The sequence below is a fragment of the Rhinoraja longicauda genome, chromosome 14 (assembly GCF_053455715.1).
Source record: "Rhinoraja longicauda isolate Sanriku21f chromosome 14, sRhiLon1.1, whole genome shotgun sequence".
NCBI lineage: Eukaryota > Metazoa > Chordata > Chondrichthyes > Rajiformes > Arhynchobatidae > Rhinoraja > Rhinoraja longicauda.
The window spans coordinates 47,886,897-47,901,607 of record NC_135966.1 but is presented as its reverse complement, the minus strand read 5'-3'; the positions used below and the strand labels follow the sequence as shown (position 1 = coordinate 47,901,607).

General features: G+C 44.8%; 1 protein-coding gene across 1 annotated transcript in view; it reads right to left on the bottom strand.

Moving 5' to 3' along the window:
• The window catches only part of adam19b (ADAM metallopeptidase domain 19b), a 157,285-nt gene that overhangs the window by 28,861 nt on the left and 113,713 nt on the right, over window positions 1–14,711 (bottom strand). Inside the window, exons 13-15 of the mRNA XM_078411234.1 lie at window positions 4,611–4,700; window positions 3,268–3,463; window positions 873–981 (exon numbers count right to left, since the gene is read on the bottom strand). Coding sequence (XP_078267360.1) covers window positions 873–981; window positions 3,268–3,463; window positions 4,611–4,700 — 395 coding nt within the window. The remainder of the gene's footprint in view (window positions 1–872; window positions 982–3,267; window positions 3,464–4,610; window positions 4,701–14,711) is intronic.

Sequence of the window (14,711 nt, the reverse complement as noted above, 5' to 3'; positions counted from 1 at the left end):
CTTATTGTCTCCGACTATATTCTATCTTTGTCCCACCCCCTCCCCTGACATCAGTCTGAAGAAAGGTCTCGACCCGAAATGTCACCCATTCCTTCTCTCCCGAGATGCTGCCTGTCCCGCTGAGTTACTCCAGCATTTTGTGTCTACCTTCGATTTAAACCAGCATCTGCAATTCTCTCCTACACTTGTTGCTGGTTTAGTTTCGTTAATTAAACCAGCAACAACGTCTCTATTTGATCAAAGTACAGCATGGAAACAGGCCCTTCGGCCCACCGAATCCGCACCATCCAGCGATCCCTGCACATTAACACTATCCTACACACACTCGGGATAATTTACCAAGCCAATTAACCTACAAACCTGTGCGTCTTTGGAGTGTGGGAGGAAACCGGAGCACCCGGAGTCACGGTGGCGCAGCGGTAGAGTTGCTGCCTTACAGCGAAAGCAGCGCCGGAGACTCAGGTTCGATCCTGACTACGGGCGCCGTCTGTACGGAGTTTGTACGTTCTCCCCGTGACCTGCGTGGGCTTTCTCCGAGATCTTCGGTTTCCTCCCACACTCCAAAGGCGTACAGGTATGTAGGTTAATTGACTGGGTAAATGTAAAATTTGTCCCTAGTGTGTGTAGGATAGTGTTAATGTGCGGGGATCGCTGGGCGGCGCGGACCCGGTGGGCCTGTTTCCGCGCTGCATCTCTAAATCAAAAAAAAAATCAAAACCCACGCAGGTCACGGGGAGAACGTACAAACTCCGTACAGACAGCATCCGTAGTCAGTATCGGACCCGAGTCCCTGGCGCTGCAAGCACTGTAAGGCAGCAACTCTACCGCTGCGCCACCGGTGCCGCCCCAGAGCTGGCAGCTGGCCTTCGTACCTGGCTTCACACTTGCGGTAACTTCCCTGGCGATCTTTGCCGCAGTTGCCGTACGTGTCGCCTGCATCGTTCACCTTCTCGAAGCATTGTGCCGGAGCAACCCGAGCCCCTGAAACAGCAGAGAATCAGGTCAGACGTACGCAGCCCATCAGGAAACCGGAGCCTGCCTCGCAAGTAGAAACAATAAACACCGGCAAACTCTCAATCAGCAGCCTTGCCATGGCAGTGATTTCAATCCAATTTGCAACAATCAACAATTTCCTTGAACCAATAAAATCCACCAAAATATTGAAGCAAAACCAATAAATGTCAGAGTTGTTTCTCCACGAGAACCATTTGATGCTGGAGCCAATAATTTGTAGCCTGGGAAATGCTCACCACAAACTTACTGCTTGTAGGCTTTGGGCAGGTTCACCACACAGAAGGTGCAAGATACTACAGATGCTGGAATATGGAGCAGAAAACAAAGTTTACTCAGCAGGTCAGGCAGCATCTATGGAGGTAAATTTCCAACGCAGGGTCTTGACTCGAAACGTCGACCATTCCTTCATCTCCCTAGTTGCTGTCTGACCCGCTGAGTTGCTCAAGCAACTTTTCTCCGTTCTCTGAGGAGTTGCGACTGGAATTGAACACTATGCAGCAAATATTCCCAATTCTGACATGATGGAAGGATAGTGACTGAAGATGACTAGGACTAAGAAATTGTCCTGAGAAGCTCCTGTTGGGCAAGAATAACTGGCTTCTGACAGCCATAACAATCTACCTTTCTGCAAGGTAGAACTAGGAACCACTGGACTGTTTGCCTTTGGTTCCCATTGACCTCAGTTTTACCTGGGTGTCCAAATCCTACACTCAGTCACATGTTGTCTTAGAATCAAGGCCAGTCACTCTCATCTCATTTCAGGGATTCAACACTTTGGTCCATATTCAGACCAAGGTTATGGTGAGGTCAGGAGCTGCACGGTCTAGGCAATACCCAAACTCGACCAGGAATGTGTAGATAATCGGCAGGTCCTGCTTGATAGTACTGTCAACAGCAACTCCCATCATGAGTTATGTGCACAGCAAACTGCCAGCAATTGTTACAGCTGGAAGCTTGTTGTGTGCAAAGTACCATAGTTGCCCAGTTTATAACAAATGCCACTCTTTTGGCTGTCGAGCCCTTCAGGAAATCCTGCAGCTGTGAAAGTGGCTTCACAAATGTAAGTCCTTTCATTGAAGATAGACACAAAATGCTGGAGTAACTCAGCGGGACAGGCAGTATCTCTGGAGAGAAGGAATGGGTGACGTTTCAGGTCGAGACCCTTCGTCAGACTGAGTGTCATGGGAGGGAGGCATAGAGATATGGAGGGTAAGGTGTGAAAATGAGAGATCAAAGGGGACATAGCTCAAAGAACATGTAGAATGGATCATTGTTAGTTGAGGGGAAGGTGACAATGAGGCACACAATCTGTAAGATTTAATCAGGAGAACAGAAAGATGGAGAACTAGGATGGGGAGGGATGGAGAGAGAGAGAGAGGGAAAGCAAGAGTTACTTGTAGAGAAGCCTCTGTGAGTCCTTTCATTGTTACGGTAGGCATTCACTACACATCCTCTTCTCTATGCCAATGACACCTGGACTGTCTACAGCAGACATGCCAAACAACTCAACCACTTTCACTTGAGCTGCCTACACAGACTCCTTCACATCAGGTGGCAGGACAAAATTCCCAACACAGAGGTCTTGGAACGGGCTGGAATCCCCAGCGTCCACACCCTCCATCGGAAAGCCCAAGCCAGATGGGCGGGCCATGTCGTCAGAATGCCCGAGAGTCGACTGCCAAAACAGCTTCTGTATGGAGAACTGTGTCAGGGCAAGCGCTCAGTAGGAGGACAGAAGAAACGGTTTAAGGACTGCCTCAAAGTGTCCCTCAAAGACTTGGACATCAACCTCAGCACTTGGGAGTCTCTTGTTCTGGACCGTCCAACCTGGCGTAGCAAGCTCACCACAGGAGCCCGTGCAGCAGAGAACAGACGCACTGCAGAGGCCCAGAGGAAACGCACTGCGTGCAAGGCCCGGGCTACCTCCACTTCCACTGCAGCACCCATCCACTTGTGTCCTACGTGTGGGCGTGCCTTCCGGGCCCGGATTGGCCTCACCAGTCACTTCCGGACCCACAGTCACCAATCCTCCAACTGAAAGTGAAGTCATGGTCATCTCCCAACCCGAAGGACGAACAACAACACATCCCTTGCAACGGGGACCATAAGCCAACAGCCAATCATGGGACCGCGGCTCATTGTTCAACCAACAATCTTACACCACCACCTCCCGCTTTCCCAAACATGCTTATTGTAAAAATCAAACAGTCTGGCAAAACGGATTCCAGGCTTGCCAGAACGTTTCGATCTTACCAGGTCCCCACAGCAGCACACACTGGCTTTCATACGTCAGGCACATCCCATTGTAGCAATAGGCCTGACCTCCATCGCAGCTGGCTCCATCCATCTGGTAAAAGTTGGCTGGACAAAACTCAGAACTGCCGGAGCAGTGCTCGGGTAGGTCGCAGGCTCCAGATGACCTCCTGCACACCATGCCAGGGCTCTTCAACTGGAGGAAGAGGAAATTCACCAGAACATAAGCATCAGCTAACGGAAGTCAGCGATCGATTTCAACAGAAGGTACGTAAAACATGGAAAAAGTATGGCCCAGGAACAGGCCCTTTTGTTCACAATGTCCGTGCCAAACATGGTGCCATTAAACTGATCTCCTCTGCCTGCACTTCATCTATCCCCCTCCATGCCCTCTATATCCAGGTGTCTATCTAATAACCTCTTAAATATCACTCTTGTCTATGCTTGCACCACCTCAACTGGCAATACATTCCAGGCACCCACCACACTCTGTATAAAAAACCCTACTGCACAACCTCTTTACATTTTCCTCTCTCAAACTTAAAGCAATGCCCTCCAGTCTTTGAAGTTCCACTCTTGGAGCCAAGTTCTAAACTGTCCACACTATCTATGCCTCTCATAATTTTACATACTTCCATCAGGTCTTTCCCCAGCCTCAAACACTCCAGAGAAAACAATTCAAGTTTGTCCAACTTCTCCTTACAGCTGACAACCTTTAAACCAGGCAGCTTTCCGGTAATCCCCTTCTGCACCCTCTCCAAAGCCTCCACATCCTTGCTATAATGGGACGAGCAAAATTGCACACAATATTCCAAATGTGGCCTGGCCAAATTTTATAAAGCTGCAAACATGGCTTCCCGACTCTTAGACTCAATGCCCTGACCAATGAAGGTTCATCTACACGCTCTCCTTACGCCCCATTTTATGAGTGCTCTTATTGAACAGTATTGACAAACCTGGAGAAACATCATTTCCGAGTCCCATTAGCAAATGGAAACCATCAGTGAGTTTTGGAAACAGTAGTTCAGTATTCAACCTGCCTATGTCAAAAAGGTTAAAATGTAAGGAAACTAACTTTTTTTTTCTGCTCTGTGCATTACTTTAACACGTTAGAGACTGTTCACCTTTGTAACCGTGTTAAATTAATGCATGCAGGAGTTTGCACTGACACAGGGAGCCACACTGATTCTCAGTCCCACAATACCAGCACTGAAGATTCCTCTCCTCATAAAAACACTGTTCCGTTCTCACAGCAACCTTGCAAATGACCGTCTAAAGGGGGTTGTTGGCTATTTGAAAATAGTAGAAGTGATTGGATTGAATTTACGATAATGGGCTCTAACCTTGCAGTTATGACAGCAGACCCCATGAGCACATTCTGCATTCATCTTCAGAGTGCAGTTATTAGCATTGCAACAAATGTTCGTGCATTCCTGGGGAAAAAAACAGAACAAGGTCGGAAGAAAATCTCTAATAGTGCATGCTTTGGACATATGTTGCATACAAAAACCACATAGATTAGAGATTTATTCACAAAATGCTGGAGTAACTCAGCAGGTCAGGCAGCATCTCGGGAGAGAAGGAATGGGCGACGTTTCGGGTCGAGACCCTTCTTCAGACTGAAGATGGGTCTCGACCCGAAACGTCGCCCATTCCTTCTCTCCCGAGATGCTGCCTGACCTGCTGAGTTACTCCAGCATTTTGTGAATAAATGCCTTTGATTTGTACCAGCATCTGCAGTTATTTTCTTATACATAGATTAGAGAGGTTTGTCATCAATCATGAAAGAACACATTAAAAAATCTCCATACTCTCACCCTAAATCAATGTCTACACTCCCTCCACATGCACCTCTGCCACTGTTCCCATTCCCTCTCATTTTTCCAAGAATTTTTTTTTAATGGTATTTTCATGAAATGTTTCATTTTATAAAGGTTAATAAATTGTTCCGCTCGACTTAACGGTGAAGGGGCTTTGTTGGAATGTGAACTTTTGTTTCACAGAGTTTGGGGTCGATTATATTGTTTGATGAATTATGATTCGAGAGATGTGATTGATGAACACGTTCAGAAAAAAAATCAGAGGATGTCAATGGCACAGAACCTCAAAGGCAGAATTCAGCTCCTTGCTACTGCTATAATACCACACCTCATGTTTTTAACCAGTAATGATTTTTCACGCAACCATGAGTTGTGAGCTGTGTCACCACACGAGCAACACTGACAAATAGAGTCATAGAGTGATACAGTGTGGAAACAGGCTCTTAGGCCCAACCTGCCCACACCGGCCAACATGTCCCAGCTACACTAATCCCACCTGCCTACATTTGGTCCATATCCCCTCAAACCTGTCCTATCCATGTACCTGTCTAACTGTTTCTTAAACGTTGGGATAGTTCCAGCCTCAACTACCTCCTCTGGCAGCTTGTTCCATACACCCACCACCCTTTGTGTGAAAAAGTTACCCCTCAGATTCCTATTAAATCTTTTCCCCTTCACCTTAAACCTTTGTCCTCTGGTCCTCGAGTCACATATTCTCCACCCTTGGTCTTCCACCACACTTCTACACGTTTTTGTATCCAATTAACCTACCAATTAATTCATAGTTTGATCTTGTCTGGTTTTAGGAGAATAATTCCCATCTCCCTTTTTAGGGGCTGCACAGTGGCAGGTTCTATCCTGACTATGAGTACTGTCTGCATGGAGTTTGTACATTCTCCCTGTGACTGCATGGGGTTTCCCCAGGCCCTTTAGCACAACTTGCCCACACTGGCCAACATGTCCCAGCTACACTAGTCCCACCTGCCTGCGCTTGGTCCATATCCCTCCAAACCTGTCCTATCCATGTACTTGTCCAACTGCTTCTTAAATGTTGGGATAGCCCCAGCATCAACTACCTCCTCTGGCAGCTCGTTCCATACATCCACCACCCTTTGTGTGAACATGACTTGCAGTTACATGACTTACAACTCCAATGCACACGAAAGAGTTATACAACACACGAGTGCATGAGATTGGGATAATAATAGTGGATCAGAAAATAGTCCATTATAATAATGAACCGTTAAGTCGAGCGGAACAATTTATTGACCTTTATAATTATAGTGATATAATAACTTTTATTTATATAGCACTTTTTATGCAATTGAATGCAGCCCAAAGTGCTTTCCACAAAAACAAACACATGTCTAAACAAAAATACAATTTAAAACAGTAAAGACATAGGCTGTTAATAGCATACAAGGCACAGATTTATATAAAAATATTAAATGTAAAATGTAAAATTGAGAATGTAAAAGGACAAACGAAGTAAAATCAGTTAAAAGCTTGATTAAAAAGATATATTTTTAACTGTGTTTTTCAACTGGCAATCAGTAATTAGTAAGGTGTCATGGTGGTCAGACTAAGGGACTGAGTATTTTGTAGTCAAAGAGTTGATCGATTGATTGATTGAAAGATATAGCATGGAAGTCGGTCCTTCGACCCACCAGGATCATGCCAACCATTGATCACCCGTCCACACTAGTTCTATGTTATTCCGCTTCCTCACCCACTCACGATGTTCTGGGGGTCAATCTACAGAGGGCCAATTTATCTCCTAACCCGCACGTCTTCGGGATGTGGGAGAAAACCAGAGCAGCTGGAGGAAACCCACGCAGCTACAGGGAGAGTGTGCAAACTCCACAACAGACCCAAGGTCTGGATCAAACCCATGCACTCTGGTGCTGTGAGGCATCAGCTCTACCTGCTGTGCCACTATGCCCACCCTTGAAAACCAAACAAAAAAACTGTAGGTCATGCTACCAAATCTGCTTCTCATGCAAAGACAGATGGGCTCGCACGCTCGCACGTTGTGAGGAAGACACAAAGAACCAATTGCGGCGGCATGGTGGCGCAGCGGTAGAGTTGCTGCCTTACAGCGAATGCAGCGCCGGAGACCCTGGTTCAATCCTGACTACGGGTGCCGTCTGTACGGAGTTTGTACGTTCTCCCCGTGACCTGCGTGGGTTTTCTCCGAGATCTTCGGTTTCCTCCCACACTCCAAAGACGTGCGGGTATGTAGGATAATTGGCTTATTAAATGTAAAAAATGGTCCTAGTGTGTGTAGGATAGTGTTAATATGCGGGGATCGCTGGTCGGCGCGGACCTGGTGGGTCGAAGGGCCTGTTTCCGCGCTGTATCTCTAAACTAAACTAAACCCGCAAAGGGATATGGGTCAGCACTAAGTTAGCAGATGGAGTATAACATGGGGAAATTTGAGGTTATCCACTTGAAAGGCAAAATGCAAAAGCAAATTAGACTTAAATGGAATAGAATGACAAAATGTTGCTTTACAGATTTTGAGGTCATTATGCATGAAATACAAAGGGGCAGCATGCAGATCACTGTGCACAGTGATTAAGAAGACAAAAAGAATGTTGATCTGGATTACATGGGAAATAGAACAGAGAAGTTCAGGAAGATTTGATTCAGGACACTGTTGAGACTACCTGGGGTACTATGTACTTTAGTCCTTGTGTTTAAGGACAGAGGTGCTTCCATTGGCCACAAACTCTGGGGAACCACCGCCCGATCTTTCAAAGAAGACATTTTTGGGCATATTTTGTATAACGGGACTCTTTAAGAGTTTGTAAGCTTTGGCAGAAATACTTTTTTGATTTCATCCCCCTTTTGATTCTGTACGGTGCTCGGAACTGAGAGACTTGAAATTTGATTTGAAAATTTGAATTGCAATTTGCTTTCAAATTTGACTTGAAATTTGCTTTGAAAAATGAATTGAAATTTGCTTTCAAATTTGACTTGAAATTTGCTTTGAAAAATGAATTGAAATTTGTGCTGAGTAGGTTCAGTAAGTTGATTCCTGGGATTTATGAGGAAAGGTTGAGAAGGTTGGGCCTATCGTCATTTGCGGTTATTTGCATAAGAGATAATATTTTTGAAACATTGAAGATTCTGAAAGGATTTTCAGGTTGAATGCTGAAAGACAGGAGACTGCAGATGCTGGAGTCTTGAGTTTAAAAAAAGATGCTGGAGGAACTCAGCAGGTCCGTTCAGGCTGGGAAGAGTCCAGCAAGAAATGCCACCCATCCATTTCCCTCCACAGATGCTGGTTGCCAAGATGATGTTTCCCCTAGTGGTGTACCTAGAACCAGGGCCCAATTTTTCACAAAAAGAAGTCATCCATTTCAGACAGTAATGAGGAAGAATCTCTTCTCTTGAAAGGTTCAAAGGTTTAAAGGTCAGTTTATTGTCACATGAACCAATTAAGGTAGAGTGAAATTCGATTAAAAAGGTTATGACTCTTTGGAATTTTTTACCCCAGGCAAGTGTGGATGTAAACTCTTGGATATATTCAAGTCAAAGCATGACAGATTGTTGAACTAAAATGCATAAGAAATGAAAAGGATTCAGGCCAATATTGGATCAGCCACGATCTCACTGAATGGCAGAGCAGCCTGAAGGAGATAATCGGCTTATTCCTGCTCTGCTTTCTCCTGTTCTTTTGTTGTATCAGCCTTGGAGGGCATCTACAACACACGATGCCTCAGAAAAGCCACCACAAAGCATCCACAAAGACTCTTCACACCCCTGCAACAGTTTGTTTGAACCCCTTCCATCGGGCAGACGATACAAGGCCTTCTACACCCGCACCTCCAGACTCAGGAACAGCTTCATCCCCAGGGCCATAGCTGCTATGAACCGGTCCTGCTGAGCCGGATGGTCACATCGCACAGTGATCCGGCACAGACCTACTTGCACTTTATTCTGTTTTAAAACTGTTACAATTTGTTTCATTGGGTTGTTTAAATTAATACTGACTAGCTAATTAAATTATTGCATCGTATGGGAGGCGCATTCCCAATCTCGTTGTACCCCTGTACAATGAAAATAAAGATATATTGTATTGTATTGTATTGTATTGTTGTATTGGAGCAAGGAGGCAAAAACTCCCCCCTATTTCCAGCGAGTTAGAGAGCCAGCAATCAAGGTCACCAACATTGATTTGTAGAAGTTAAATAAATATTGATTAAACCAACGTATCACAGGAGCATTATAAGAGGCACACATTTATCAGCAAAAAACTGTATTTAAATTTGCATCAAAACAAAGGAAAATAACTTCCATTTACAGTGCAACATTCAGAGCGTAGAGATAACCTAATGTACTTCATCATCAATTAAGTGTGGCCAATATTGCCACAAAAATCCAACATTTAATTTGTGCGCAGGAAGGTCACACGAAGAGGTATTACTGGATAGTTCTCTGTTATTGACATTGGTGAAGAATAAACATTGATCAAAAAACCAGGGAGAAGACCTTGCTCTTTTCTCAGTAGTGCCGTGGAGTCTTTATTATTCCACTTAGTTTAACATTGATTTCTAAGGCTGCATTTTTGACTTTGCAGTATTCTCTTGGTAGTGCATTAGCGTGGCAGCCCAGATTTTGTCTTCAAGTCTCTGCAATGGGACTTAGATTGTTTCCAATTTCAGACACGGTATCTGAATGTCTTCCACATTCACATATGCGTCATGCAAAACTAAAGGAAGTGAACTATGGCTGGAATTGCCCCGCTCTCCTGTTACACCAAATAATTTAGCTCATAAACAGAGGCCCACCACTTCTCTTCCACTCTCATCTCCAGAAGAGGACAGACAACATAACACAACCAAGTTCAATCAACATAGAGGGTGTTATAATCCTGTTGCAAATTGCCCCAGGATTCTGAAACAAAAACATGAATAGATTTTTTCCAAGGAAAAAGTAAGTCAAAGAATATTCATCTGAAATATGATGCTGCATTTGCTTCCTGCTGCAAATGATGTGGCCAGCACTTCACAGCTGTACCTGGAAACTTAACCGACTGCAAATGGGCAGCTACATTTCTTACAATGCAGAATATTGTAGAATTGTGGATGTAGCCCAGCCAAATCACATAGCGCCCCCCCCCCCCACCACCACTCCCCCCTCTCCCACCCTCCCCTCTCCCACCCTCCACCCTCCACCCTCCACCCACCCCCCCCCCCCCCTCCCCCCCTCACAACTCATCAACTCTATCTCAACTTTATGCTGTCTTGGGAAAGCAGCCAACATAATCAAAGACCATTTGCACCCATGGGTCTTTCCCTTTTCTCCCCTCTCCCATTTGGGCAGAAGATATAAAAGCTTAAAAGTGCGTGGTCCTCTCATAAGCTCAGGGTGAAGTCCCAGTCTACCAACCTATCTCTTTGCGCCTTTGCACTTTTCTTTAATCTGCACTTTCTCTGTAGCGATAACACTATAATACTACAGTCTGAAGAAGGGTCTCGACCCGAAACATCACCCATTCCTTCTCTCCTGGGATGCTGCCTGACCTGCTGAGTTACTCCAGCATTTTGTGAATAAATACCTTCGATTTGTACCAGCATCTGCAGTTATTTTCTTACACTATAATACTACATTCTACGCTCTGTTATTTTCCTCTTTGCACCTCTCACTGTGTGTTTGATTGTGCTCAAGTATAGCATGATTTGACTTCATAGCATGCAAGCTCTATCTCATACATATGACATGAATAAACTAATCCCAATCATCCCACTGCACTATTCAATATTTCACACTGATTTTAAAAGAGAGTTAGATAGAGCTCTCGGGGTTTAGTGGAATCAAGGGGTATGGGAGAAGGCAGGCACAGGTTACTGATTGTGGATGATCAGCCATGATCACAATGAATGGCGGTGCTGGCTCAAAGGGCTGAATGGCCTCCTCCTGCACCTATTTTCTATGTTTCTATGTAAGTATCATCAGCCACGTTCAGATAAATCAAGTCACATTCTTGGAGACACAAGAGACTGAAGTGGTGTTTTTCATTTGAATAAAAAGAAAACAGCTATGAGAGCCTCTCTGTGTGAGTCTAGTAATTTAGAAACAAATTCGGATAAATTCGTGTTTATAATGGCTGTTGAACTAGAAACTGAGAAGTAAAATGAATTAGAGATCAATCCTTTATAATACATTCTAGTGCATGAATTACTTCGGTATGCTCTTGGATTGGAAACGCCACCAATTTGTCAATAGTAATCCACAAATATAAATTGAAACTACCCAAAACACAGAGGTCTGGATTCTGTCGGATGATAACAGGAAAATACAATATTATTATCCCAACAACTGGCAGCAATTTTGAGATTTTCAAAAGTGCTGACAACAATTCACCACTAGGCAGCAGGACGTTTCCAAATGTTGGATTCTGCACAGAGCTCAACATGACAGAAGGAAATGGAACAAAATCCTTCGAGTCGTTCTCAGATTTCCTTTAGACAGAGGCCATTCAGTTAATCAAATCTGTCCCAGGTCCTCGTGCAATCTCCACAATGCCATTTCCACTCCATTCCTGGTAACATCTCTCGTGCCCCCATCAACTCCACCACAATAGACGCAAAATGCTGGAGTAACTCAGCGGGACAGGCAGCATCTGTGGATGGGTGGAATGGGTGTCGTTTCGAGTCCAGGCGCTTCGTCCCGAAACGTCACCCATTCCTTCTCTCCAGGGATGCTGCCTGTCCCGCTGCGTTACTCCAGCATTTTGTGTCTTTCTTCGGTGTAAACCAGCATCTGCAGTTCCATCAAATACAACTCGACCACAATTCTCCCAACACCCGATCACCCAGGCTTCACTCAATCACACCCTCTCCCCTTCCCTGAGCCCCCTCTATGAGGAATGGGCCCAACAGGTCCACTTGGTCTAGTATCCCTCTAAACCTGTGCTATCCATGTACCTGTCTATTTGTTTCTTAAGCGTAGTAATAGTACCTGCCTCAACTACCTCCTCTGACAGCTCGTTCCATATACCTACCACCCTTTGTATGAAAGAGTTACCCCTCAGGTTCCTATTAAATCTTCCCGCCTCACCTAATTCCTATGTGCTCTGGTTCCCAATTCCCCTACCCTGGGCAAGAGACTCTGTGCGTCTACCCGATCTATTTCTCTCATGATTTTGTGCACCTCTATAAGATCACCCCTCATCCTCCTGCGTTCTAAGGAATAGAGTCCCTGCCTGCTCAACCTGTCCCTTTAGCTCAGACCCTCGAGTCCTGGCTACATCCTCGTAATTCTTCTCTGCACCCTTTCCAGCTTGAATTTCCAGCTAGTGTTAAAGTGTTTCAGAGTTTTCATCATGTATGTTTCTCTACCTTGTTTAAGCTCTTTATTTAGTGTCTGTCAAATTACTAGCAATTTCAACAGTGCTTGGAAGGATGTGTAGTTTTGGATGCTTCTGGCTAACCTAATGAGCACACCTTTGCTGGCTCTCAATATTCCATCCATTTTGTGGACAGGGCTTGTTTTGGCCAAACCAACACCGTTTCCTCAATGCAGAAAGCACTCGTGAAACAAATGGCCCGATTGCAGAGAATTTCTTCCAACAGTTTCGGCACGGTCCCAAGATGAGCATCATCAGAAATATTTTTCAATAGAGGCAATCACTGCAAGATTTAACTGTGCATGTTAAACCTCCACCAGTCTCAGGGCTAATGGAATCAAGAGAAATGGGGAGAAAGCAGGAACGGGGTATTGATTTTGCATGATCAGCCATGATCATATTGAATGGCTCAAAGGGTGAATGGCCTACTCCTGCACCTATTTTCTATGTTTCTATGTTCTCACTGTGCATGCATGTGACAAGAAACTCAACTTGACGACTAATTCCACAGCTGTAGATAGTCACAAAATGCTGGAGTAACTCAGCGGGACAGGCAGCATCTCTGGTGACTCTCAGTCTGAAGAAGGCTCTCGACCCGAAACGTCACCCATTCCTTCCACCCAGAGATGCTGCCGATCCCGCTGAGTTACTCCAGCATTTTGCGTCTATCTTCAGTGTAAACCAGCATCTGCAGTTCCTTCCCACACATTTAGTCTAACTCCACAGCTACCCACAGCTAGATGTTTTCGATGAACTCAGAGAAAATGCTGTTTACAATAGAATTATCTTCTGGTTTGCAGTACTGACATTGGATGTCTGAAATTAGCTTGCTATTCCCCAGAATCAAGCAATGAATGGCATACTAAATTGCAAGATAAAATGTTGCTACTAATCGCATAAGTTCAGTTTTGAATAATGTTCATTTATCTGAACTAAAACCCACAGTGAGTCAATTATGTCAAAGAAGGGTGATGAGGGTTAGTTCAACCATGTGGGAAAGTTCTGGCAATGACTCACAGTCGGGGAAGTTCCTAGAGACAGAGGACTTGCGTATATGCAGTATAAAATGAAAAACACAAATGTTGGAGATACTCAACAGGTCAGCAGCATCTGTGGTGAGTGAAACAGAGTTAATGCTTCAGATCAGTGACCTTTCATCAGAGCTGACAACGTCAGAACATAAGCATCAAAGGGAAAAGTTGAGCTTCTTCATGCCTGGCTGGGCATTCTTGAAAAATAAATGGCATGAATTAAATGGTAGCTGAAATACACAAAAAGGCAGATGCTGGAGGCACCTACTAGGAAAGGCATTATTTATTTAATGTCTTGCATGTCATGGAATATACCAAAGCATTTCTCAGTTAAATATGTTTTAACGTGTGGTTGTTGTTTCAATGTGGGAATCATGGTGACCTGCCGTGGCACTGTGGTGCAAGCTGGTGGATCTGCAACCTCATAGTGCTAGTGACCTGGGTTCCATCCTGACCTTGGGTGCTGTTTGCACATTCTCGCTGTGACCACGTGGGTTTCCTCCAGACGCCCTAGTTTCCTACCAAATCCCAAAGACATGCAAATTTGTCGGTGAATTGACTTCTGTAAAATTGCCCCCAGTGTGTGTGAGTAGGGGATGCGACAGTGGGATAACATGCAGCTCATGTGAACTGGTGATTGATAGTCAGCGTGGACATGGTGGCCGAAGGGCCTGTTTCAATGCTGCATCCTTCAACCAATCAATCCATTTACTTGAGTAATATTTCACAAGGGAAAATGAAATCATGTCCAACCTATTTTGGCAATGGTTGATGACAAATATTAGACACGGAGAATTCTCCTGCTCATTGTCAGCACATTGCTTTCACTTTTGTTTTATATCCACACCTTATCGGGAAGACAGTGCCTCTGAAAGTCTTCAAAGGTGCTGTCTTCCAACGCTGGACCAAGTATCAGCCTACATTACTGTGACCCAGTCTCTGACTGGAAGAATTGAGGATTGACCTTCTGACTAACAGCTTGCGCTGCTTGTTAACACGGTGGCACAGCGGTAGAGTTGCTGCCTTACAGCGCCAAAGAGCCGGGTTCCATCCCGACTACGGGTGCTTGTCTGTACGGAGTTTGCACGTTCTCCCTGTGACCTGCACGGGTTTTCTCCGGGATATCCAGTTTTCTCCCACATTCCAAAGACGTACAGGTTTGTAGGTTAATTGGCTTGGTATAAAAATTGTAAAATTGTCCCCAGTGTGTGTAGGGCAGTGTTAATGTGTGGGGAT